Here is a 23,804-nt window from a genome sequence, read left to right on the forward strand (position 1 = left end):
TATTGTTGTTGCTGTTGTTGTTGTTGTTGCTGTGTTGTTTTGTTTGTTACAAAATACAGTGTGTATAATAAGTATTTACGCTTAATGAGCTTTTACAATTTACTCACAAAATTAGTAGACATACGTGAACATATGCTAGATGCTTAATTTAATAGGCATTACGCCGCATTGCGGTCGCACATTCTCTTAACATTTCATTTCATTCCCTTCTTTTCATATCCATCGTTCTGTTTTTCATTAGGTATAAATTTATAATTCAGAGAAAATATTGCTCTAACTTACATAGATTACGGTTCGCGTCGTCCGTCTATATAAAATCAATTGGACATACTCTCTACACGGTACAAAAAATTATCATGCAGTATTAGTTCGAGTAATTCAAATGGTTCGTTTTTCCTTTTTTTTCTTTTCTTTTTGTTTTTAAGTTTAAGTTTAAGTATATAAATACGTGTTTATATTCTAATCATATATAGTTTGGGGCGCTTGTAAAATCAATTTTAAAAACTAAGGGCTACTTTAAGTAATGATTTGATATACTTAGTGTGTGTTTCTTTGTGTTTGTGTGTGTATGTGTGTGTGTGTGAGGATAGTTTGATTTGAGGATATGATCTTGGTGGTATGGAGGAAGCACTTAGTGGGGCAACTGTAGGAATTTCTGAATACTATTATTTTGATTTGTATTTGTTGTCGCGTTCGAACTGTGAGCGCAGTTCAAATTGGCAGCTGTATTGAGTATAGCAAATATTATTTGTTATATAAAAAAAAAACAGACTAAAAACAATAGGCATTACACGCAAAAAACACTTTTCTCTGCTTAGAACCTAAATGCAAAACTCAAAACCCAAAGCGTAATGCCCCCTGCCCAAGGGAAGTGTGTGCTAAGAATACGAAACTAACAGCATAGCCAATAAATAAATGAATCGAATGATATGATGACTATATAATACTAGACTATCTACTGCATATACTTTCTATTATGCCCCAACAACTTCTAGCCCTTCTAACGATTGGCTCAGAATGTGGTACAAAATGAATTTCCTTTTTTGTTATCTGTGGCAGCGGCCAGTTTAACAATTGATTAAAAATTTGATGGCGGACGGTGACAGGCCCAATGATTTAAACAATTACAACTTGACTTAAGAACAAGCTGAATGTCTGCTAAGCTGCTACAAATTGTTGAACTTATGCTAAATACAATTTCCGATTTTTTGTCACCTTGGCAAAGGGCATTTTAAAACAGCGGCTGGCCGCGTTTTTTCATATTTTTTGCACATACATTTTAAATGCTACTCTATAAATTGTTGTGTGTGTGTGTGTGTGTTTTTCAAGCACTTGCGCTTGCTAAATGGTTTGTGTGTATGTGTTTGTTTGTGTCGTATAAGTTAAGGTACATACTAGATAAATAATATGCAGCATAGTGTGTTTAAATGTTTAGTTGTAGTTGTTGATGTTGTTTAGCTTAAGTGTTTTGCCAAGTCGCATATTGAAATCGCTTAATTGATTGTTTTACAGTTGCGTCCATGTCGATAATACCATTTGATTAATATTCTCCATTCATGCTGTGGGCGGGTCTCTCGATTTACAACACAATTCGAAATTCAAATTCAGTTTGAAATCCAACTCCGAGTAGAGTTTCCATTTTTGTTTGTTTGTTTTGGTTTTTGTTGGTGCACAAAAGTTTCGTTTAGATTAAGTTTAAGAAGAAATCTTTCGCATTCGCTTTAAAGTTTGGTTGATTAGTTGTTTGTTTCGTAATGATTATTGTTTGTGTTTGTTTGCTGCCTGTCATTGTTGTTGTTGTTTGTTATTCTGCTTTCTTTGTTTCGTTCACTTATTGTTGTTGACACATTTATGGCGAGACATATGGCGGTGGCTTGCGATACGAGGGCGTGGCTGGTGATTTCCCTCGCACCTCGCGTCCACCCAACACAACAGCTGGCGGTGGCACATATTCATCCACATCGTTGTCGCCATTCATGTTGGATGTGTTGTAGCTGGGCGGCAACAGCGGCGGCTTCTCGTCCTTCAGTATAACCGGACTCTTGTTGCCAATTTCGGGCTTCTCCTCGAACTCATCCTGAAAGATAACAGGTATGCCCTTGGTGCGGAACGACTTGCGTTCTTCCTCATCGCCTGTGTGAGTGAATGTTAATTTCGTATTCAAATAGTTTGTTATTTATAGTTCCAACACTTACCCAACTCCATTTTGCCGCTCTTGTGGCGACGACGATGCAAGCAACAGGCTATAATCGAGGCCAAAATAATCATGACCACTATGATGACGGCAGGCAGTATAAACGTGGCCAGATACTCTTCTGGTGAGGTTGGTTTCAAGCTGGGCTCCTTGTGATTTGGCGGCAGATTATCCAAAGAATTAATATCACTCGAGTCGGTGTCTGCAATGGAAAGAGATAACATTACTTTATATTATTGTTACATTTAGTTTTTAAGCATTTTTTATCATTATTTACATATCAGCGAACCGACCTCCAAAACATATTTAAGGACTCACATGTGTGATTCTTTTTTAAATAGTAAACGTAATTTAATCTAAATTTAAAATTTATCCAAATGGTATATATTTCATGTGAAATCAAAAAGTTTTAAAATATAATATTTATAACACACAAGGGCATGAGGTCCAAGTGAAAAAAAACTATATTATACTATATTTTTGTTTTTCTTACATTTTTGATTTTGAAAAGCACTAATTAGAGCAAAGGTTAAGTCTGGGCAATTGTGCGATTCCAAAATAATCATACAAAATAGGAACTTTCGTTCCCGACAAAATCAGAAGAGAAGAGAAGAAGCTTTTACGTCGAAGTGTTTAGGCACTGCTTTGAGCGGAACCCGCATATTGTTAAATTGTTATGCTTGCATGTAAATTATTTGTGAAATTTATATGATTAAAAAATATTAACTAGATTTTGTTTTTAATTTGAACTACTGTTGCAAGGCGACGCACAAAATGTGGCAATTCTTTTCATCAAATGTATGTTAAATATGTGAATTTATAATTATTTCACAAAGATTTTAGAAAAGAAAATATAGACGAAAATAGTCCATACTAAAAAAACCATAGACTGACAGAAAGGAAAAATGTAACTAAAGACATTGCCTTGCATCGTTTTCATCGAGCATATTCAAATAAATTAAAAAACTGAAGGTTACTATAGCACTAACACTTGAGTTCTAACTTACAAACATAAGAATAAAAATACATACATTAAAAATATACAAATTTCTTTTTGGTATCAATTGTCATCTTCGTTGAAGTACCCATTTGTTTACCATAAATTCGAATCTGCTTAAATCCCTTCTGAAGGGCGATGTTAAAAAACTTATTACAACATCAAAATTAAACATTAAAAACATGTTATTTCTTAGAGATTCCTTATACCATCATTAGTACAATTCACATCATCAGCTTGTGTTTGCAACTCACATTGACAGACACTCGAAGTCATGGCCGACATTTGAGTTAGATTGAGTTCAGCTCCAAGAGCATGCCTAACCGCGGGCTTAAGCTTGAGATCGCTATCAAAGTAAACGCTGCGCACATCCTCCATCTCCTTGTGGGGACAACGATTGTTCATCTTGTAGAGCGAAGCGTTGTAAAAGTAGACAATGACGCCATCCTGATCATGGTTTTGATTGATGGTGCGCACAAGAACTTGATTGGTATTCGAATCACCATTTAGCTGAGCAATGCGCTCAACAAACTTGCGCTGCAGCTCCGCATTGAAGTTCTCATGCTTAATGGCCAGATACGCCTTAAAGTTCATGGCCAATTCCTTTCGCTGGGCGTTGCTAACAACCACAACAAGAGCATCGTTAGCACTCAGACCGCCGCTATCCTCGGCAATCAGCAGATACTCCTCGGTGCCCGTGTCACCGCCCTTGGGAATGCCGTAGAACTCCTGATTCTTGGAATCGAACTGCATCCAATTGCGTGGACTGATCTCCTTGTGATCCTTGGTCTTCAGCGACAACGTCAGCTCATTGTCGTTGGGATCGTAGAACGTATCGCTGGGCACCTTGTAGACGAGAAGCTGACCCACCGTTGCACTCACGCGATCCACCTGATTGCGCGGCATTGGCGGCAAGTTCTTGGCCATTTGAGTGGTCGGCTTGACCTTGTTTAACTCTGTCTTTTGGCAGGTGCCAATCAGCTGGCCCGTTATGGACTGTATGCTCAGCAGCGGCAGAACAAGATCACTCAAACGTTCGGCATTCAAGCGACGCACCACATCCTTAAGCTCCACTTCGGGACACTCACTGGTGGGCAGCGTCTCGTTGAAGTACACAAAGCTAGCGCTTTGCGGCTCCTGCGAAGTCTGACGTATCTCACGCACGACAAGCGCCGAGCTGCTGCCATCGCCCAGCGTATGCGCCACAGCTCGGATTAGCTTCAGTTGCCAGTCAATATTGTGACCAAGCTTCTCATTAATGCGTACAGCAATGGTGATCTCATGATTGATGGTGCGTACAGCACGATGTTGCTGCACAGCAATCTCCACAGTCTCCGTAACGCTAGCGTTGCCCGAATCGGTCGCCGAGAGGCGATACGTCCAACGGGAGACGGCATCATCGAGTGGCCTGTCGAAAGCATAAAGTTAGCGAAAGCTCTTAAAGATTATGGCGCTATTTAAACTTACAGTCCGTAGAGTTCTCGCTTGTCGGCATTGAATTGCAGCCAGGATGAGGCTTTCAGCTCGTGGCCATCCTTGTCGGTGAGTTCAAGTCGCAGATTGCTTTGGTCCTCGGCATCGTGGAACGTTTCCATGGGCACCACAAAGCTGAATGCTTTGCCTGAGGTGACCGCCAGCTTCTGCAGCCGCATCTTGATGATGGGCGTGGTGTTCTCCTGTCGTGGCTCCACATAATCCGTTGAACTGTCGGTTGTGGTGGTGCTGCTGCTGGTGTCCAACTGTGGTTGCCGGGTCGTTGCGGGAATGGGCGAAGCTAAGGGAGCATCCAACTGCAAAAAAAAGGGCAACAAAACAAATATGGTCATAAAATCATTTTAATTAGCTTGTTAAGCATGATTGCCACACCCACCTCGTTGCTGGTCAGGATGGGGACACTGCTGCCATTGCCTGCCGCAGCAGCTTCCAGAGCATCAACCGCTTCGCCGGCCTGAGAAATACGGAGAACTCATTAAATGACATATGAGCTGGCTAATTGACGCAGCAGAGCGCGCGCGTTCTCATTTTAGTTATTTTAGTGTCATGCTTGAATAGTGTTGAGCTAAAAGGCAGGCAGCGTTTATTGAGAGGGTGCCAGATACATAGATACAAAGATACAGATACATAGATGCATACACATGTATAGATAGTACTTAGTCACTAAGAGATATATTCGCATGCAATGTGTGTTGAAAAGGACATGCGGGGGAAGCTGATTGGCAACCCAAATGTGGGCGGAGAGGGCAACGAGGATTAAGTGCATTCGCTGTAAAGAAAAACTCTGTGGAAATCCCTTAATTGGCTTTAGGGGGAGGTCAGGATAAGATGCAGATACTTGCGTATCAGTTTAAAGTGCAGCTTATTAAATTATAGATATATAAATCTACATTGATGCATTACTTTGGGTACTTTTTTTTCTTTATTTTATTTTTAGTTCACCTTAGGGCTAATTGAGAGCGTGCTGTGCGTTGTTGTGGACATTGACTCAGCTTCAGCCTCGATCTCGATTTCGCTATCGATCTCGGCCAGCGTGGAACGCATTGTGGCTAGCGTGTCAGCATCAGCCACATCCGTGACCGGCCAGGTGCTCCTTGGCTCAAGCTCATTTTCATTCGGCTGCAGTTTTATACAATTTCGATTCATCAATTTTGCAGTGTAATCAAAAAGCGAAGCAAAAAGGGTCGAGAGTAAAAAACGGGACGTGATCAAGGAGGGAAAGGTCTTCTACCTTTTAAGAAGTTACGAGAAACTAGAGAACTATACAATTTCAATGATATGACAGCTAAATAATAAGTTTTTAAGAACTTTTAGGTATCTTTGAGTAGATAACACTCTAAAAATGAGATTAGCTTCAAAGGGATAGCACATCAATGTGTAATCAGAGTTTTATTCATGAGTGCTATCGGGAAACTTCAACTATATCGAGGCATATTTAAAGTTGTTTTGAATATTTTAAGTTCATTTTTTTTACATTTTTAGTTATTAATACCAATAAAATCTTCCACCTATACTCAAAAACTTCTAATTTTATAGTGCAAAGTAAGGTATTAGTAATGTGTGAAGTTATGTCTGCAGTTAAAACCCTTTAACCATAAGAACTATGTATATACAAAATATTTGAGTTCCTAATAAATAATACAAAATAATATTCGACTACGCTATAGTAAACTAGTAAACATATAGAACTATACAGTAACTTAGGCATAAGTTTGATCTTAGAAATAAATAATATTCTAAATACTAGTACACTATATATAGAATATATCTTAACGATCCGCAAATCGGCAGTTATAGCAACTGGAATTCGGCAATTCGCCATGTTAACATCTTGTTTGGTTATTGTTTGAGGTTAGGTCCTTTGTCAACGTATCTAACGATTAAACAACAATGTTTACAACACAAACACGAGTATTATAACGGTATATATAGAAGGGTGTTTGCTGACTGAAAGTGGGAAGAGGAGAAGGCAATGGGGGAGACGAGGACGAAACGTAACGCAGTACAATATATATATACACAGACACACACACACCCACACATTTGTATATAGAGAGGACTAAACAACAGTTACAATTGTCGCAAAACGAGACGCACACATACATATAAAGAGAGCGAGTTTGTGAGAGTGAGTGAGAGAGAGAGATACGCAGACACACACAGACGCACACATAGAGACACACACACAGACACACAAAAGCGACATTACCTTTGGCGTTTGTGACTGTGTTGTTGTTGTTGTAGATGTTGTTGTTGTTGTTGGAGATGTAGTTGTTGTTGCTGTTGTTGTTGGCATAGTTGCAACTGTCGGTAATGTTTCGAATGTTGTTGTTGTTGCCGATGAGGATGACGATGGCGATGACGATGAAGTTGTTGTTGTTGAAAATGATGAGAGTATGGGCAATGGAGTTGTTGTTAGAGTATTAACCGTATCGGTGTCTATGGCAGCCACTGTACTTGAGCTGCTGCTGCTGCTCATGACTGTGGTTGCTGCTGTAGATGAGCCAACAGCAGCAGCGGGCGGAGTCGACATTTCGACAGTCTCGCTGCTGGCAAATGAAGTGGATGCGGATGCGGATGAGGATGCGGATGAGGTGGCTGGATTGGATGCAGATGTCTCTGGTGTATCAAGTATATTATTGTTGTTGTTGTTGTTGTGGCTTGTGGTCGTTTGTGAGGTGCTCGTTGCCGCGTGCTCAGCTACATCAAGAGCAGTGACGAGCGCAGTGTCAACCTGGATGTCGTTGTCGTTGTTGCTGTTGCCAGGTGCGGATGCCGCCGTTGTGGTTAGCTGCTTATCCACATCGCTCAGCTCAGTGTCGAGCTGCTTCTCGTTGCTGGCCACAATCACCGGCGCTGCCGGCACGCCCAGTTGCTGCAGATCCACATCCTCGACATCGTCGACATCCTCGTCGACGCTCAGCACAGGCAACTCCTTGATGTTCTTAGTGTTCTCAATCGTTTTGCTTATAACCGATTCCAGTTGCGAGACGCTCTCCTCGATTTCGGCATCCAAGCTGCCCACAGGCGTCGAGGAAACGGACGAAGAGGAAGGCAAAGAAGCAGAAGAACTGATGCCCGCAGTTTGTTCCGTTTGTTCCGACTTTACATTTTAATTGTGGTAGTATTTGTTGTTTATGTATAATTTACATTCATTTTTGTTCGTAAAAATGTTAGTAACAGTAAGTAAATGAGCACAGCGAGAGTTTGAGAGAGAGAGAAAGATAAAGAGAGAGAATGTAAATGGCAAAAAGAGAAGAAAAAGAGACGAGAACACCATATGATGAATTACATATACACATGTTAAAGAACCGTTTCATCAAAAAGTCATTTAAACCAACACTATGTATTTGATGTAAGTGGATCGTGTGTGTGGATTATGATTGTGATTGTGATCTTTCTTGTGTGGTTTGTAAGTTTGTGATCTTGTGTGTGGATTTTGTGGATTATCAACAAAGTGCATAAGCATAAACAATATATCATCGATGGATTCCACACATCATAATGTCTCTCTTAATTCTTATATAGTATTATTCACTTGTATTTAACCAAAACAGTTAACACCTCATTTAAATCGACAAAAGTATAAACCAATAACAATATGAATATTTGGAGAAACACTCACCACGCCATGATGATGACGATGCGCATGTGTTGTTGGCACCACTGTGACTGGTTCCCTGTTTAACAGAATAGATAAATATCGAGGGAGTATTAATCATTTGCCAGCCAGCTGCTTTGACTTTGCTTTGCTTCACTTACGGTGCCTGCTCTTCATCATCGTCTCCGTAGTCGTAGTCATCCTCCTCGGCTCCGCTGCCCTCCGATTGCCGACGCTTTCTTTGTGATCTGCAATGAAATAAAAATGAAGTGACGTCATCGTCAGTTAAACAGAATTCCAAAAAGTACTTGTTACTCGTTTGATAAAGCTATCAAATATGGAAATTTTATTTGAATGCTGTTACTCAAACAATTTCTTCGAATTCTGCACAAAATAAAGTTATATTTAGCAATTCATAAGCATCGAAAAACATTGTAGCACAGTGTTTGTTAATATTGACACACATTCATATTAATCAGTCAATTACCCTTGTGCACTGCACACAAGTGTATTGAAATGTGATTCATTCGATTGATTTAGTTCACTATTGAAACATTTCAATGAAACGCATTTGAAATGGAAAGTTATCATTTGTATACATTTGATTTGATTTATTGGCTTTTTGTTCGATTTGCTTTTTGTCCATTCTAGAACCTTCAATTAAATCGATGTGTATCATTACACTTGAATGGTTTGCAAAATTGCAAATATTTTGTGAATATTCAATTAAATTCCAATATTCAAATTATTGTATTCAATTAACATAACATAAATTTACTTAACATGCACATTGATTCGCTCTTGCGCACACAATTGTTTTTTTTTATTACGTTGTTTAATTGAAGTACATAAATTAAAGGCATTTCATTTCAAGTTTACTGATTGCTAGAAGAATAGAGAAATGCTTTCCCTTCAACTCTTTCAATGCATTTATATTATATTTTTTGTTGTGCTTATTTCTGTTCTTAGAATTCCTTTATTTATATTGTTTTTGTAGTTCGGTCTCCCAAAATATAATAATAAATCAATACATTTCTCTTTGCAATTCTAAATATGACAAATAATGTTATTTATAATATTTCATTCTTTAATATTACTATTTTTAATATTAACTAAAACGGTGCTGCCTTATTTTTCTTTAAGAAAGTTGTGTAGTTCCTTAATAATAAAATATTGCTTCCATTTAAATTTATCCATTTTACATAAAAGTAAACAATAGTAAATAAAATATTCCCTTCATGCAACTCCTTAAATGTTACTTTATCAACAACAAATTAAAGTACTCCAGCCTTTAAACTCTTTCAATTTTACCTAATTGTCGCACTAATGAAAGTGTTCCATAAAACCTGAAACATTCCTTTTCTTCAACTCCTTTAGTATTACTTTATTAAAGAGTGGGCAATGAAATATAATATATACCTTCCTTCAACTTTCCTAATAATACTTTTTGAATAGTCTTTAAGTTACTCACTTCTATTTATTCATAATTTTAAGTGCTATATGTATCCCAAAATAATAAATAAAATTTACCTTCCATTCAACCCTGTCAAAATTGCTTCCTTAAGGGTAAATTAAATTATTCCACCCTTCAACTTCTTCAGCATTTGCTACCCCAACTCACCTGGACTTCAATTCCTTGCGCCAAATGAACCACAGACCAAAGTTCTCCTCTGTCAAGGCGCCAATGGTGCCATCCTTGATCTGGTGAGCTATCTGCTTGGCAATCGGTTCTCCCATACTAAAGTAGTTGCCACCACAGCCGATCTGCAAGCAAGTAAACGAAATCTTGAGTAAACCACAATTCAAATAAAAAGCATTCAATTAATATACCATAAAACTAGCGCGTCCCAAGCGATGATTCAGCGCCTCGAGCTGCTTCTGTCCCTTGCCTCCCTTTCGCATCGCCAGCTTGTGCATGTTGGTCAGCTCCCGCTTGGCCACCGAATCCAGTGTAATAAACTCCTGAGAGATGGAAAATGTCAGCTCAAGTTTGGTGGGAATGGAATGCAGTCGGAGAGACTCTGACTTACCCGGGGTATGGCAAAGAACTTGGACAGCTTGGACTGCACTTGGGCGCGCTTGGCTGTGCTGAGATCGCTCCAATCATGCTTGCGCAGCAGCAGGGAGAGCACAATCTCGGACTGCGAGTGCTGGCAACGCATCAGCTCCGTCACATACGGATCCTGCTTGTAGGCGGGCGCATCTTTGGGCTCAATAACCGGCACCTACAAAGACCGCATCATGAGCGAAAGAAAGATAAGTTCAACAGTTTCAAGTGAAATGTGTCAGGCCGCCATCAATCAAAATTAAACAGCGAAAATGACAAGCGGCTGTGGCATGCCACTGTTTTGTTGCAGCTGCAACGGCAGCTTGCAACTACAACTTGCAACTACCCTCTCTCCCTCTCCTTACCTGCGAGTCATTCACATTGAAATCCCGCTCCGCATTTGCCGCCGCCGACAACAAGAGCAAAGCGAGCAATAAAATTGGCAACGTCGCGCATCGATGGCACATCGCTGATAAGTCTGGCGACTTCATCATGCTCCCGCTTCTGCTGCCGCTAGCCTACTAACTGTAATACTATATCTCGGTCTCCAACGATAGAATACGATTTGAGTTTCGTTTTCAGTTTCGTTTTTCGAATTCGCTTGCACTTATTATATATGGCGAGAAGTGAGAGGGGTGAGCGGACTTTACACAAAACAAAAAAAAGTGAGAGCTCTTTCAACTTTTGTTTGTGCAGTCGTCGTTGCTGTTTGTTATCTTCTATATGGAAGGTTGTCGGGTGTCATTTACGTCATCTGCAAAAGAAAATGTGAATTATTTATGTGTCTTCAAATTAACAAAAAAAAAATAGAAAACATGTGTCTCATTTATACATACATATAATCATAAAGGTCTCGCCTCGCTGATTAAGTGCACCTCAGACTTATGCTCATGTTAATTAAGTGCTTAATTATCATTAACCCAAAGTTGCCTTGTGTGGCTGCCCCAAATGGGTCAAAGACCCCCAACATCATGCACCCTGCACCCAAAAGTCAACACAATTTGTGTGAGTCCCATTCACCAAAAGCGCATAACTAACTGCTCTACGTATACGTAATTATCATAAACAACTGTTTTCTATTTTTCTTGTGTTTTTATGTTGTCTTTTCCCCCACCACTGCCCAACTAGAAATTAGCGCCTGTTATTAATGTGACGCTGATGATGATCATCATCATCGTAAATGGAAATGGAAAGTTGTGAAATATTTGAAAATTGTTTGAATATTCGAGCGATATTGATAATACTGTGCAGTTATGAATAACACGTTTCATTATGTAGAAAAATAAACAAACCTATTGAGTAAATATGTATGTACTTATTTAAACAAATATGTTTTTTAATCGGTTAAATTCCCATATAAGATGTGAGTCAATCAAAAAGTCACATTCGAGTATCTAATATCCGTTTTTAATATTATTAAACCGGTAAGTGCATAATATTATATACAAAAATACTAAAATATAGCAAAACATATATTTGATATATATTGATATACTACTATAATCAGAATCCGTATTTTTATTTATTCAAATTTCGTAAGAATAAAGCAATAAAATAATTAGTTTAATTTTTATATACCAATAAAATATACTAAAAAAAAACTAATTCGTAAACAATTATATTCAAAATTCTAAATAAAACCCATTTAAAAGTGAGCAATAAAAAAAGCTAAAAAAGTAATTCTTATCTATTCCAAATTCTAAATAAACCCCTTTTAGAATACAGCAATAAAATAAACTCTACAACTGATCAATCGATGAAAAACTTCGGCTACTGTTCGCAGCTTTTGATGACTCATAACAATTCCAAGAATTTCCTATAAAACACACCAGAAATGTTTTTTTTTTTATATCTTTCTCTGCAAGCAGCCAAGATTAATGGTTGAAGAAGAACAGTTGAAACTAATTAAAGAGAACTTGCAAGAATGTCCAATGAATGATGGGATTGAGCTACATTTTTATCGCTGGCGCGTAGTAAATAGCAATTGATAAGATTATAACGCCATTCCATTGATAAATCATGCGCGATTTGGTTTAATCTGCGGCAAAGCGTCGCCATGCATGCCATTTAAAACGGAGCTTATCAATGACCGGCGACTATTTATAGAAAAATGCCCAACGGCATTCCCCAAAAGTTCAAACATTTGAGAGAAACAATCATTCAGCACTCATGAATACACTCACTCACTGAATGAGGTCACAAGCTTGCCAACATGTGTCGTGAGTTTGCAGTGAGGCAGCAGAACATTTTTTGTGAAATGGGTTTGGCCTGAAATTGTGACTTGGACTTCGAATGCGTGGAAAACTAATAAAAATGAAAAACGAAATTGGAAAACGACTTAATTGAGGCATTAAATATGCCAACAGCGCTGGGACTGAGCAGGGAGAAGGGGAAGTTCGAAGTCAATTAATGATAAATGCAACATGCAACAAAAGAGAGAAGAGCACAAAAAAAATGAGTTGAAATTAACGCACAGCTGGCTGCCGGAGGAGTTAGCATAAATACGAAGCTGCCAAGAAATGTTAGAGAATATTCTCTAGTACTCTCTCTGTCTTTATCTCTCTCTAGTATGCACTCCCTTTTATCAGTTTTTATTCCGCAGTCTCTCTCTTTCTGTCTTTCTCTACTGCAATTTGTTTATTTTCAAAGTGAGCAACAATATTAATTGAACAGCACTTTCCGCCCGCTGCTTGGCATAGCAAATGAGCAGAGAAGTGGGTGGGGGACTGAAGGGAGTTAGCAGAGAGGAAAAGTCAGGGGAGCAGCAGGTAGAGACTGGAGACTGGAAGAAGAAGCAGCAGCGAAGCACAGAGTCAATATGCCACAAATAGATGAACTTAAAATGCAGCCAAGCATGCCGGGGCCATCAGTCAAGTTGGCAGCAGTTTTGGCATGAATGAGAATGAGCCACACACACACACACATACACACACACCAACGCACCAGCACACCGGCAAGTTCTTGTGGGTGTTGTTGTAGCTGAGTATCTCTGTCTTTGGCTCTGTGTGTATGTAAATGAATTAGCACTGCGGCAAATGCAAAACAGGCAGGGACAAACACACAGAGACTGAGACAGATACAAACTGAAAACAATACCGAAAAACAAGCAAACAAAAGAGCAAAGGAGTATGCTCGACTGCGAGCTACCCTGCGTAAAGCAAGACTGCAAAATATGAAAGAAACTATATTTCAAATTAGTTGCACTTTAAATTTGAAATTCCGAATTTGTAAAGATAGTTTAAATGCTAAAATACTACAACAAATATTGTTCATTTCTTTTTTAGAGCTATTATAGCGTGAAAGAATAAATCAAATCAAATCAAATCCGATCTACAAATTATAACATATTTTAAGTAAAGAAAGACTAATTTAGTAAGCACTCTTTTTTTATAATTGAAAACACTTGTTTACATATAACATTCTGTTTTCTTATTATTTTAATAAGGTATTAAAATTACAGAAAAACAAAAACAAAAATTCGATGCACTTCAAAAAAACAATCAAAGATTAGTTTCGCTTTAACAGCAAAGAGCAGAGTTCAGTAACAGAGTTTGAATAAATATTGAAATATCATAGACAAAAGGCGAATTCTTTTATGATCTATAACGCTAAAAATAAATATTGAGTGCACAAAAACACATAAAAATCGTAATAAAATATTCCTCATAAGTGCTGCCAACAATTATTACATCCAATTTAATAGCCTTATGAGGGTCGTTAAAAATCATTTTGACTGTTTGAATTTTGCATATTCAAACACTCTAAAAATAGTAGTAATCATGATACCCTATGTTTGGAAAACTCTGTATAATGATTTTAAGTATTAGCTTAAGTGTTAGTTATATTTATGTTGGATTATATTTCGTCCATAAATATATCAATGATTTCTCTCTGTGTATTAACAAATATGCTCATTTTGATTTGAACATTGGGTATAACGAGTCGAGAACAAGTTTTTCCATTGTGTCGAATATGTGACTGTGCATCACTATTTGTGTGTGTATGCAGCATGCAACACTGAAATGAAACTGCAGCCAGAGTTCAATGGAGTCGAGAGAGTTAAGTTCATAAATTGAACAAACAAAAGCAAACTAATAAAGGTACGAGAGAGTTGGGCATATTTAAGGCCAGAACAAAAGGCGCCAATCCATAAACTTAATGATTACGATGATGATGATGATGATAGTAATGAGTGGTATAATAATGATGATGTTGTCGTCGTTGTTGTTGTTGTTGTTCACCCACGCTGCTTTTGAAGCCACAGGCGCTATTCAAGTGCCGCACACACAAAGACATATCGCTATCTATAATGTGATTAGCCATGCATTTATACTTGAGTGGCACTCTTTGAGACTGAGGCTGAGGCTGAGAGGATGTTGCATGTGGATTGGCTGCTCGTGGCATGCTGATTGCCTTCTCTGCCTTCTGCCTCGCTGCGGGCATTTCATTATCTTACTTCGCAGCCACTGGGCCAAAGTGCAGCCAATTAACGTTACATTTAAAGTGGGCGACTAAGGTGTTTTTCTTTAACTACCCTGCTCACATATGAATAATCTAGAGTATTCTAAAGACTCTGCTAGCTACGTGACACAAAACTGATGTTGAACTGCAACTGCAACAGCAACAGCAACAGCAGCCGCAACTTCAATGAGGCAACAAAGAAACTCTTTCTTCCATGAGCCAAACGCAACGCAGTCAGCGCATAAACAAATTTATTTTCATTATAACCCAGTTGAACGCACAATGCACCCTGCGTATACAACACACACACTTACACACTCACACACACATACACATTGTGCTTTTTCCAAACTGAGAGTACGCCTACTTTTTGGCCACACACAACACAACAACGCTTTGGAGTTTCCAGTTTCATAAATCTTCCTATATGCAAAGTATTGTATCTTTCTGCTCCGTACATCGTTGCGTACATCAATCAATGAAATAAGCTGAGTAACAGCAGCTGCTTGTGATGTTTACTCAATGAAACAACTTTCATATTTGTTATTCAATTGTAATCAAAACTTTAGGAAACTTTAGACCACAAAAGATTGTCACACGTTTTTATCACTATAATAAATTCATAAAATGCTTCTCAAGATTATGCAATAAAATATATGTATGAATTAAGAAATGTAATAACAAAATTTGATACAGATATAAAAACAGGCTACTATGACTCAATTTTAAAATTAATTTTATTAGCTGATATTTGTTGCCGGAATCTTTTAGAAGTATTTCCAACAGTTGCGCTAATAATCTGTATGATCTAGTTATGATTATGATTTCAGAGAAAACAGACAGCTATCACATCTCTATATTGATGAAGAATTGATTTACCTTTGGCGGAACACACAAATCAACTGACTAAACAGTTTCTGTGATTTTAGCAGCATGTTTTTAATAAAAAAATGTTTATCTATCGGCTGGAAAATACAATAGCAAGCAAAACAAAAGGCAAGATTTTATTGATGCACGTCACGGAAAGTATTTTTATGTGTGTTATGTATTAATGTTTACACATACGAAAACCAAATTAAAAGTTTTGATTGATTTGTCTTGTTTGCGTGTCTCTGCAAAAAAACAAAAGGTACATTAAACAGATATATAAAAAAAAACAATCTGCTTTTCTATCACATAACTTTTCTCACATCTTTTAACAAATTTCAGTCCATTTCTTAACACAATCATTTCTTTTTACACATATCGATTTCTATGCTTCTTAGAACTTGTCTTTTTGTACAGATACAGGGTATTTCTAAAGTCGAATCTGTTGCTGTTGTTTCAGTTTTTTAACTTGTTATAAGCGTTGCATGATGTTCATGTTGTTTCTTTTCCACGAAATAATAAAAACAATTTCTTTCAATCTTGCTGTACAGCTTTCACTCCCTTGGTTACCCAATCCCCCAGTTCTTGCTACTGCTCTCTGTCTCTTTCGCTCTGCTCTCTTGCTATCTTGCTCTGTCACTCTGTTGGCTGCTTTAATTAATTCGATGGCCCGCAATGGGCGCGTCTCCAATGAACTTTTAATGAATTGTTTTGTTGCTTGCAGTTTGTTTACGCTGTTGCCCGATTGAGAGTACACAAAAAATTGTTATAAATTTATTTATTTTTTTGATTTATATATGCAGCAATCAATTGTTGTCGTTTTCCCAGTTGACCTACAATCTTGTCATCGCTTCCTGTATACTCTCCCTTTCCCTCACTCTCTTTTCCCCTCTCTTTCTCTTTCTAGCTGCGTAATATGTGTATTACATCGCCAATGAACTGGAAATGCTGGAATTACTGAGAGGTCGCATTAGACGTCCAGTCCATGCTCCATGTTCATAAGTACAGCAGCAGCATAATGAAAGCAGGCCACAATTACCCAAAAATAGCCCCAAGTTTCATTTGCGTTGAGTTTAGCCAAGTTGTTATTTCATTTTTTAAAGGCGTGTCACATTTTCATTTTCCACCAACGATTTTTTAATGGTGTGTAAAAAAAAGGCAACAACAAGCATAATAAATGCCGCCTCATACAAATTTTCGAAATTTCTGGTTGAAATTTAAGGAGCAGTCGCTAAGCTGACACCGTTTTTTGAAGAATCGAGCACTGAGAATGCAGAATGGAGAATTCAAAATAGAGAATGCGACATTAGCAGTGATTCAGTTGCGAGGTATGACAATAAATCTCTCAAGCACAACAAAATACAACTGTGTTCATTTGATATATTAGTTCGATGCTTATCGAAAGGGGTCGCAACGAGAAGCTAATCGCTTGATTGATATAATGAGCCATCTAATGAGATTTCTTACTAACAAACTGTGACAAAATTAAGAAAACGAATGTAGAGTAAACTGTTTGCTGGTTGAAGATTTAATAAGTTTGCCAAATAAAGTGGCAAAAGCGCTTTTAAAAGCTCAATATAGGAAGTTATATTTTGTTAATGCACTTTGATAACTCCACGAAAAATCCCAATATTCAACTAATTAGAACTAATTCCATTTAATATATTTCAAAGTAAATGTTTGTTTCTTTTTATGTTCATATTTCTTTGCTTTTTTTTGATATTTTCTATTTTTGGGAACACCTCTTAAATAAAAATTTATTTCTTTTTATATTTTCATTTTGTTTGTTTTTATATTTTTTGATGGCATCTGCAGCTTTGAATAAATATTTATTTCTTGTTTTGTTTTTTTTTTTATATTGCGTTATTACAATTTTATGCTTTGTTCAAAATACTAAAAGGAAAATTTGCTTCTATTAATATTTGTATTTTATGTTGTTTACTTTATATATTTTGGACGCGCTTTCATTATTTAATAACAATGTATTGCTTTTTATATATATATTATTGTATTTTTATGTTTCTTGGAAGCAGCTCTATTTCGGAAAAAAGGTGTTTCTTTTTTATTTGTACCTTATCAGTAATAATATGTACTACTGGAGAAAACTTTTTAATGCTTGCTGAAGAAAGTGACAACTTTATTTCGAAGTGCTCAATTTGATAAAACATTTGATTATGGTAGTTCCAAAGAGCGAAACAATTGAGGCATTGGAGTTGATGCAACTTAAGATCATTATAAATAATTTATTTCATTTTTATTAATATTTCTTTACATCTCAATATTTTTTGATAGCATCTCTATAATACAATTAAAATTTGTCTCTTTTTATTTGCGTTTTGTTGTCTTTTTATATTTTTTGGTAGCACCTTGAGGCATCCAAAAATAAAACTGAATATAACTTTTTAATGTTTGCTAATGAAAGTGACAACTTTATTTTGAAAAGCTCAAATTGATAATGCATTTCTTTATGATAGCCCCAAAATGCAGTTTAATAATAAACGCATTAAAGCCGATTCAATCAAATATATTTTGAAATACAAATTTTTATCTTTTCTAATATTTTTTGATAGCATCTCCATTACTAAATAAAATTTTGTTTCTTTTGTATTTATATTTTTTGGTAGCACTTTCAGAGCTTCAATAATAATACCAAAGACAAATATTTAGAGCAGGTTAAGATCTCTCTTTTAACGGCACCACATCGAGGGACAGTAGCCCACTTATTTTGGGTCACCGAAATGTGGGCGAGAGCATGTGATGAGCTTTAGCAACGGTTTAAACTATTATCTAACAGTTGATATGCTGACTAATGTGTTTGACCAACGAGAAAGGGAGTGAAAGAGAAAGAGCTAGAGTGCGATATGATAACAGTTATAGCTTATAAGATATGCATAAAAAGATAAGAACAACAAAAGTCCAACCAAAAACCTACAAAAAAAAAGTGGGTAACTGATGATGTGTATAACTCAATTTCCGGCGATTGCTCAAGAAAATGTTGAGCAATGAGCCGGAATGCCGAGTGTCCAAATGTTGAATGCAGCCGAGTTGCAGTTGCCGCTGGCGTTGCCGTTGCAGTTGCAGCTGAATGCATATTTGGCAAGCTCATCAGCAACATTTGCATTTGCATCGCAGCATTGTTCATTGTATTGGCCAAAAAAGGTGTTAACCCGTGAAGCAGCCAAACGGCACGTAACTAGCTGCGAGTCACGCACCACGCGCCGAGGTCAAATATGGCATCATGCAACAGCACAACTTGCAACGAGCCCAGCTGACGATGGTGATGATGATGATGATGCAGCTACAGCCACTGCGACCCACATAAAATGAGGCGATTTTTGATAGAGTTTAATTGACAGTAATTGGACTATGACAACGTTATTGCTTTCGATACATTTTTTGGCTGCAGCTACGCCCAATTTGATTTCAAATTAAGACAAATATTCTAGAATTTAATGGAACTTAATTAACTCTATATATCAGATTTGATCGCCAAAGCAACACTACTAAAAGTAACTTTGTTAATTGTAGATTTCAGATTTCCGCACTATGTCTAAAAGTTTATAAATAAATATAACTATATTCTTGTTTATAAAGTGTTTAGTTTTCAGAGTTGATTGCAAAGGCGAAAAATTTAGATATAATTAAACAATATTTCTAGAAATAAATGGAACTTTATTTATTTAACGTTTAAGGCTTGAGCGTCAAGATAAGAACTTAAGAACTTTTTTAATTGTAGATTGCAGAATAATTCTGGTTTTATTATTTCGTAATTCCAGATTTGATTCTTAAGACCAAAATTCTAAATGAAACTTACATTGAGATTGCGATTTTATATTGATCAAAAGTAAAATGCAAGAAATAACACGAACTTTTTTGACTATTGTTTCTATATTTGATGACTAAGATAGTATTTCTGACAATAAATGCATCTAAATCAATTTCGATTTGATCGTCCAGGCAAACATTTTATAGATAATAATGAAAACTTCATTAATTATAGATGGCAGATTTGATTGGTTTGACAAAAATTCTATAAATAATGAGAACTTTATTAATGCCTGCTTCTAGATATGATCGCTAGTTCTCTTTCTACTTGCAGTGCGTATGATTAATGTGCTTGCAACGCGGCAACATGTCGCCAAACAGCGTGCAACGTGCAACATTAAAGCCAGAGGAATCACAGGGGCCAATGCTCCCTACGATTACGCGACAATACGCAACGATATTTTTGCCAAGTCACAACAAAAATATTTTTTGCGTGGGGCCAACTTCGTACTGTCTCTCTCTCTCTCTCTCTCTGTCTGTCTTTTTATCTCTTTCTCTCTGCCTTCGCAGGGTCGCCATGTTGGCCAACTGGAGTGTGGCAGGGTGCAGCAGTTGCCAGTTTGTCGGTCGTCAAGTTGTAAGTTGCCAGTTGCAACACGTTGACAATCGACAGTCGCACATGCAGCAGATCGCTTGCATGCATAATGCATGACAATTCTTGCTATTATTTCTCTCTGTTGTCGCCACAAATTTTCATAAAAATTGTGTTTATTTTATCCAAAAATGAAAACGAAGCTAAAATAAACAAACCACTCGCAAACGACCAGCAAAAAAAAAGCATTTGGAGGCGTTGATGAAGTCGACAGCCGTTGTCGTTGTCGATGTTGTTGCTTTTGTTGTCGATCTGCGTTGTTGTCCAGACTTTGGGCATTGCGTACAACAAACAGCTGCTGCCATGATATACAACAAGAAGATATACGAATAGATTCGAGTATTTTTGTACTTCAAAAACGAGAAAAACAACCACGAAAGAATATACGAAAATGTATAGAATTGATGCCAGGGGCAACAACGCAGCTGAAATACGCTAACAAAAGTTCAGCAGAGCAAGTTGTGCTCTCCGTAGACCGGAAGTGGAAAGAGAAAGAGCAAAGTGTGAGTGCATTTATTTAGCCAGATTATGCTCTTGAGAGAGCCAGTTTGTCGTTAACAATAATATACAAATTGTGCGTGTCTGTGACTTGTCAAAAGCTGAATAGGCTGCACAGCGAGAGGAAGAGTGAAAAAGGACACGTTTCCCCTATTTAGTCAGATTGTAGTCTCAGGAGAGCAATGCGCTTTTCACAATTATACTTTGTGCGAATTTTCTAAATGTTTCGTAAAGAGGGGGAAAATGAGAAAAGTTAAGGAAAACAGGAAAAGAACTGTCAATTTAATTTCAGGCATATTTCAGACTTAGTTGAATATTTATTTGGTAATTCTGTGTGGGCGTTTCTTAAAATTGAATTTTTAAATAAGGCCTTACAACACAATGAGAGTCAGTGAAAGAAAAGTAAAATAGAAAGAAAAAAACTGATAGATGAGACGATTAGAGTAAAGATATCGTTTCTTTAGCACTTTCTTTTCACGTTTCTGTTTCGCATGTCTTTCTTAAACGCTAAGAAGCTTTGAAAGAAGAAAGACAGCTAAAGTGAGAAGGCGTCAAAGCGAATACAACTTAAAGCTTATAATTTAAAATGTCCAATAAGATAAAATATATAGTAAATGACTGATTATTTAATTTGGTATTTGTTCTTTATATAAGTTTGCTGTCCCTTAAATACAAAAATATGTAAGAAAAAAGGAAATAATAAAATTTAAAATTTGTATTGTTTTAACTAATTTTGTTATCTAAAGTTGTCTTTGAAAAAGTTAATTCCCAAATTTAATTTAAAAAACTAGAATAATACGAATAAGAATAATAGACAATAAGAAAGGGACAAATAGCGATAAATTTGTTCTCAGACAATAATTTTGCATTGCGCAAACCGCAAGACTTTCCACATAGACCCAGCTAACGGAAGAGTATTGAAACCACAGGCAGTTGTTGCAGTTGCTCGCTCTGTTGTTCTTGCCTTCCGATGTTGGCCAAAATGCCAGCGAGGAAGAAGTCAGTCAACAGAAACGGTGAATTTTTGTATTTGCATTGGTGGCAAATAAAATGAAAGAAAGAAAAAGACTTTTGACCAAAAAATGAAAAGAAAGAGTAGAAAGAGATGAACGAGGTAGTTCTTGCAATTATACGCGTAATTATAATTATATAAAACGCAGCTGGAGATGTGAAAAGGGGGGACGACTGGAAATGGAAATTGAAATGAAAGTATGCGTGTGTGTGTGGAAAGAGGAAAAACCAGGGCAGCGAGTCAACCAGGCGACCAGCAGTATAAGGCGAGGCAAAGCCAAGTGACGCCCTCGCCATTAGCGAGCGGCAAATTGACGCAGTCTGATTAAAAACGCATCAAATAAAAGTAAACGACGAGTGAAGAAAGACTGTGTTAGAAGGGGGGTGGGAGGCAGATGAGAAGAGCAGGCAACCGAAATGCGAATAGGAAAACACAACCTATGCTAAATGCTCGTAAAAGTAATTTTTCTAGCCTCACACTCACACACACACACACACACACACACACACCGACACACGCACACACTCAACGTATATAAGGGTGCTTAGCGGAAGGAAGGCAAATAAGGGACACGGTAAACGCAGACAGAGCGGGAAAGAGAAAGACAGAGAGAGGGAACATTGCGGATGACAAGGGACATCCCCCATTTTGGGCACGCAGCAGCCGCAGCAGCGACGCAAGCAGCATCCGTTGTCGGTGAGTGCCAAAAAGAAAACAACAACAGCAATTCGTATAGAATTGCTAATGCTGTTGTGCGTGTGTATTGGTGCAAACAAACGCACACACACACATACACTCATACTTACGCATAGGGCTTAAATCAGTGCGAGTGCGTCGCAGTCGCCGTCGAAGCCGACGCCGACAGAGCAGAGAGTTTGCTGAGTGCCGTCATCAAAACACACACATCATAGCAAGACAGTCGGACAGACGACCGAAGCGTTAGTGAGTAAGTGAAAGAGATGAAGATGGAAAGGGAGAACAAAAAAAGGGCTGCTCAATGCTGTGACAGCTGCCCAGCCTCCAGCCCCCCCTTTCCCCCTGCCACAGCAGGCCCGGCTGATTGCAAAAATCTGTTAAATGAAAACTGGTCGAGTTTTTTGTTCATGCTTTTTTTTGGCATTAAGTTGCGTTGCTGCTGATGGACGAGAGAACGCACACACATACGCATGCACACGCTTTGCAGCATTAACACCAGCAAGAACAGCAACAACAACAACTACAACGAGCTTGCTGTTGGGGCGTTTTTATTGTTGTTGTTGCTGGTTGGTTTGGTTGGAGTCGTCGCTCGTCGCTTCCGTGTTTCGAAATTCAATTTATGTATACTTTATGATGTTGCCCCGCATTCGCCAGCGTCTGTCTGCCAGACGCGTTCCGCATACGCCGCATATGCGACGTCGACAGCGATGTCGACGTCGCCGGCTCCCCCAAAGCTGATGCTGCTGCCTTTGGCGCTGCCTGCTCCAGAGTGAAGTCAGTGAGGCGTGGAAAATTGCAAGTTCAGGAAAATCGATTTTCTTGTTGTATTTTTGTATTTTGACTAGCTAGGCTAAAATGATGTTTCTCCCATTTTACTTATTGGGCTAATTACCGTACACTGCAAGCACACAAACACACACTCGGACTCACAAACAATCATCACACATACATTCACGCTGGCATAGTTGAAGTAAAAATAAAATGCAAGGCGCACACACACTTACCTCTTTGCTGCTCGGGATTCTATTTAAGTTTTGCGCAGAGGCATGTATAAAATGCACTTCAATTTTGCGTTCTGCTGATGATGAAGTGGATTCTGCTGCCAAAATTCTGTTTCCAACACCGCGACGACACACATACACGGAAACAGCGAAATTTACTCGTACACGGCAGCTGCACTTACGTTCACACACACACGGACACCTATAAGTGTATATGTATGTATGTAGGTTTTTCACTTGCACCTTTGCACTCGAGCACCTTTTATATTTTTGTTTGGTTTTCTATAACTCCATCCAAGTACGCTCTACTTGCAACTGCAACGCGTTAAATTAATTAATATACCTTAAAGTCTTGACATGGCTTTCGAGTTGGCTTTTCACTTTTTTTGTGGTATAACAACATTCAAAACATACGGCCCCAACGCGTTTTATTGTTGGAGCTAACGACGGCGATGTGACCGCCAGCAACAAACACAGAAACCAGTGTGACCGCAACGTCAAATTTTATAATATTCTATT

General features: G+C 37.8%; 1 protein-coding gene across 3 annotated transcripts; it reads right to left on the minus strand.

The window, feature by feature from the left end:
- Positions 1 to 425: 425 nt before the first annotated feature.
- Positions 426 to 23,764, minus strand: LOC132788795 (serine-rich adhesin for platelets). 3 transcript variants are annotated; one of them, XM_060796379.1, is made up of 14 exons: positions 23,289 to 23,764; positions 10,699 to 11,087; positions 10,317 to 10,511; positions 10,117 to 10,248; positions 9,908 to 10,050; positions 8,448 to 8,534; positions 8,311 to 8,365; positions 6,895 to 7,788; positions 5,628 to 5,804; positions 5,062 to 5,139; positions 4,659 to 4,981; positions 3,446 to 4,599; positions 2,196 to 2,396; positions 426 to 2,133 (listed from the first exon to the last, which is right to left on the minus strand). In XM_060796379.1, exons 2-14 carry the CDS (start codon positions 10,825 to 10,827, stop codon positions 1,850 to 1,852), a joined length of 3,852 nt encoding a protein of 1,283 aa, XP_060652362.1. In that variant the 5' UTR covers positions 10,828 to 11,087; positions 23,289 to 23,764; the 3' UTR covers positions 426 to 1,849. The 3 variants fall into 3 exon arrangements, with proteins under 3 accessions (XP_060652362.1, XP_060652363.1, XP_060652364.1); XM_060796380.1 differs by lacking the exon at positions 5,628 to 5,804 and having other exon boundaries at positions 23,289 to 23,763; XM_060796381.1 differs by lacking the exons at positions 5,628 to 5,804; positions 6,895 to 7,788 and having other exon boundaries at positions 23,289 to 23,760.
- Positions 23,765 to 23,804: the final 40 nt, after the last annotated feature.

The sequence above is a fragment of the Drosophila nasuta genome, chromosome 3, assembly GCF_023558535.2.
Source record: "Drosophila nasuta strain 15112-1781.00 chromosome 3, ASM2355853v1, whole genome shotgun sequence".
Classification (NCBI taxonomy): domain Eukaryota; kingdom Metazoa; phylum Arthropoda; class Insecta; order Diptera; family Drosophilidae; genus Drosophila; species Drosophila nasuta.